Source organism: Brassica oleracea, chromosome C2 (assembly GCF_000695525.1).
Source record: "Brassica oleracea var. oleracea cultivar TO1000 chromosome C2, BOL, whole genome shotgun sequence".
NCBI classification, from domain to species: Eukaryota; Viridiplantae; Streptophyta; class Magnoliopsida; order Brassicales; family Brassicaceae; genus Brassica; species Brassica oleracea.
Window position 1 is genome coordinate 8,884,417 of NC_027749.1, and position 2,738 is coordinate 8,887,154.

At 34.5% G+C, this 2,738-nt stretch overlaps 1 protein-coding gene across 1 annotated transcript; it reads left to right on the forward strand.

Annotated features, from left to right (window-relative positions):
* Positions 1 to 833: 833 nt before the first annotated feature.
* Positions 834 to 1,711, forward strand: LOC106325274 (protein GLUTAMINE DUMPER 3-like). The gene has a single exon (XM_013763311.1). It carries the CDS (start codon positions 924 to 926, stop codon positions 1,368 to 1,370), a length of 447 nt encoding a protein of 148 aa, XP_013618765.1. The 5' UTR covers positions 834 to 923; the 3' UTR covers positions 1,371 to 1,711.
* The last annotated feature ends 1,027 nt before the right edge of the window (positions 1,712 to 2,738 follow it).

Below are 2,738 nucleotides of genomic sequence, written 5' to 3' on the forward strand. Positions count from 1 at the left end.
AGACCTCATCGACACGTGGCAGCCCACGATTGATTTTGTTTTTTTTTTACCACCCATAAGGATCCCTTGCGATAATCATGGTCTAACCAACGCAAACTCATAAGTAGACGTCTATGTATATATCAATACACATGCATAAGTAACCTTGTCTATACGCATCAACTAAGAACCTTGGCATAATTTTTCTCACATAGATTTTCTTTTGTAATTGGTCACAAATATAGATACAAATATTGCTGATGTAAAATCGCAAGTACATATTTTGACCGTAATATTTATTTATTAATTAAGGAACTAAAAAATCTTATCATAACTAGAAAAATAAATATTGACATTTGAGTTATTGTAGGCATGTAGTGAATTTAGAAACTGTAGAAATAGCATGCAGGTTGTAGAAACTAGAAACTGCAAATGATTTGAAAGCTCTCTAACCGCAGAAAATAAATTTTCGATTAAGAGTGTTTGCTGATACATCAAAGTTAATTTCCTTCTATAGCAAAGCTTATTTTACCCTACACTTTTGGAATTCATAGAAATAGTACTTATACATCACCTCAATTGCTTTAGCAAACGGTGCAAAAATACAAAGTGTAGTTAAGTAATCACGTCATGACTCCACACAATCATCATTAGTGATAATTGATCAACATCAACAGAATTCGCTGTTTTTTCTCCTCTAAATTACTCCTTACAAAATACAGAAAATAATAATAAAAAGTGGACGAAGAAAAGAATCTCATACGCAAAATTATAAAATGAAATATGCGTCACACACAATCCACGACGTTAATTCGCTTGCTCTTTTCTATAAATCCATTCGTCACACTTCTCCTCCTCTCACCAACATTAACATTTTCTATTAAAAAAAAACATCAAATTTTATTTTTCTCTTTCTTTCTTTCATCGTTTCACAGTCTACAAAAATGGAAGGAAGACAATACTACCCTCCAAGAGAAACCGTCGACGGAAACAGAACCACCGTGGGAGGACCTCACTCGCCGTGGCATTCACCGGTTCCTTATCTTTTCGGTGGTTTAGCGGCGATGCTTGGTCTCATCGCCTTCGCTCTTCTAATCCTCGGTTGCTCTTATTGGCGTCTCTCTGGTTACTTCGACGGTGAGGAAAACCAGAGCAGAGACAGCGATCTTGAAGCCGGAGATATGAAACCTGATAAAGCTGTGAAGGCTGTAGCTTTGCCGGAGAAGTTTTTGGTGATAATGGCCGGAGATGTGAACCCCACGTACTTGGCGACGCCGGTGGAGAAAAGCTGTACTTGTGACGATGATGAAGACGAGGAGGGTGGTGATGACGTGAAGGGTAATGATCAGGTGGTACGGCGGAGTACTGAAAGCAACGGTGCGACGCATTGAGAAACAGAGGACATGAAGAGAAGAAACAGAGGATCAACAGTTCTTTAGACTGTTTGTATCTGGCCCGGTTGTTTCTGGATATTGGGTCGGGTCAGAGCTCTACATGATGAGCCTTAAATATAGTCTGACTCTTACTATGGCGGAGAATTATATATAAAAAACAAACTGGAATTGAGTTTGGATCATTAGGAAGGTGTTCTGATTAACAATGTTATTTAATCTCAGCTTTTTGCTTCATTAAGTTGTTTAGAATATTTTGTTTTCAGATTTCTAAGTTTGCAATTCATCAGTTTTGTTCCATTTCTGAGTTTTGATGGATATCCAGGAAAAAAATGTGAACATATTTGTGTTTTTTGAAATTTGAATAAAAATTGTGATTATATGGTTAAATTTGTAATGTGATGGTCAAGAGTCAGGACCAGTTCATGTTTTACGTAGAATTAATTTGACACGTCTAAAGGCACATGCAGAAGGTAGTCTTCTGAACTGTACACTCATATGTGTCTTCTCTATGCGGCGAGGTGTGTTGGCATTCAATCAATGGCCTTAGTGTGTAATTTATCTCATTTTAGCATAGCCTCTACATGAAAATGACAACGAATGTTTGTAGATTTTGTGAAAAGACGTTAACGTCCCTATGTTTCTTTTTTTTTTCCTGGGCCTAGAAATCTAATCTTGTAGCCCTAGCTACGTTTCCACTTTTTATTGCTTTAAAGCTATGCCTTATTTAAATATACATTCGTTTGCATATTCAAATCATGCTACTAAAATGGAGTAGGAGTATTAGGGTTATTATAGTTGTAAATTTTGGGTTTTGAATCGTTTTTCAAGTTTTTTTATTGTTATATGGTTAGAGTTGTGATGATGACATGTGTATGCATTCTTCTCCACTTATGAAAGACTAAACTGTGTTAGTAATATGATTGATATAGTTCGTGGTGTTGTTTGCTGTGTCACTGAGACTTATTGTTTGTTTATCTTTTTAATTTGTTTTTTTGTATTGTTGAGAATACATAAATTATGAAGCCAGTTACAAAAAAAAAGAATACATAAATTATATTAAAGTTGTTGAGAGTATCTTTTGTTTCTCGATATTTTTTTTCCAGTTTAATTGTGTAAGTTGTGTATATTAAGTAATAATTTTTATTATCCTTATTATGTTTGTTATATGTTTTTATTTTATTTTTATATTTGTTGGTCTTACTGGACTTTTAAAACAAATACATGAAGACTTGTAGAAATAACTATAAAATGAGTGACAGTTCTGAGTATTTGGGCATTAATGGGTTTTAGACGAATTTATGTATTTCGCATAAGAAGACAATAGCATTGGTCTGTTGACATTGGGTATGTAAGTTATTTTGATAA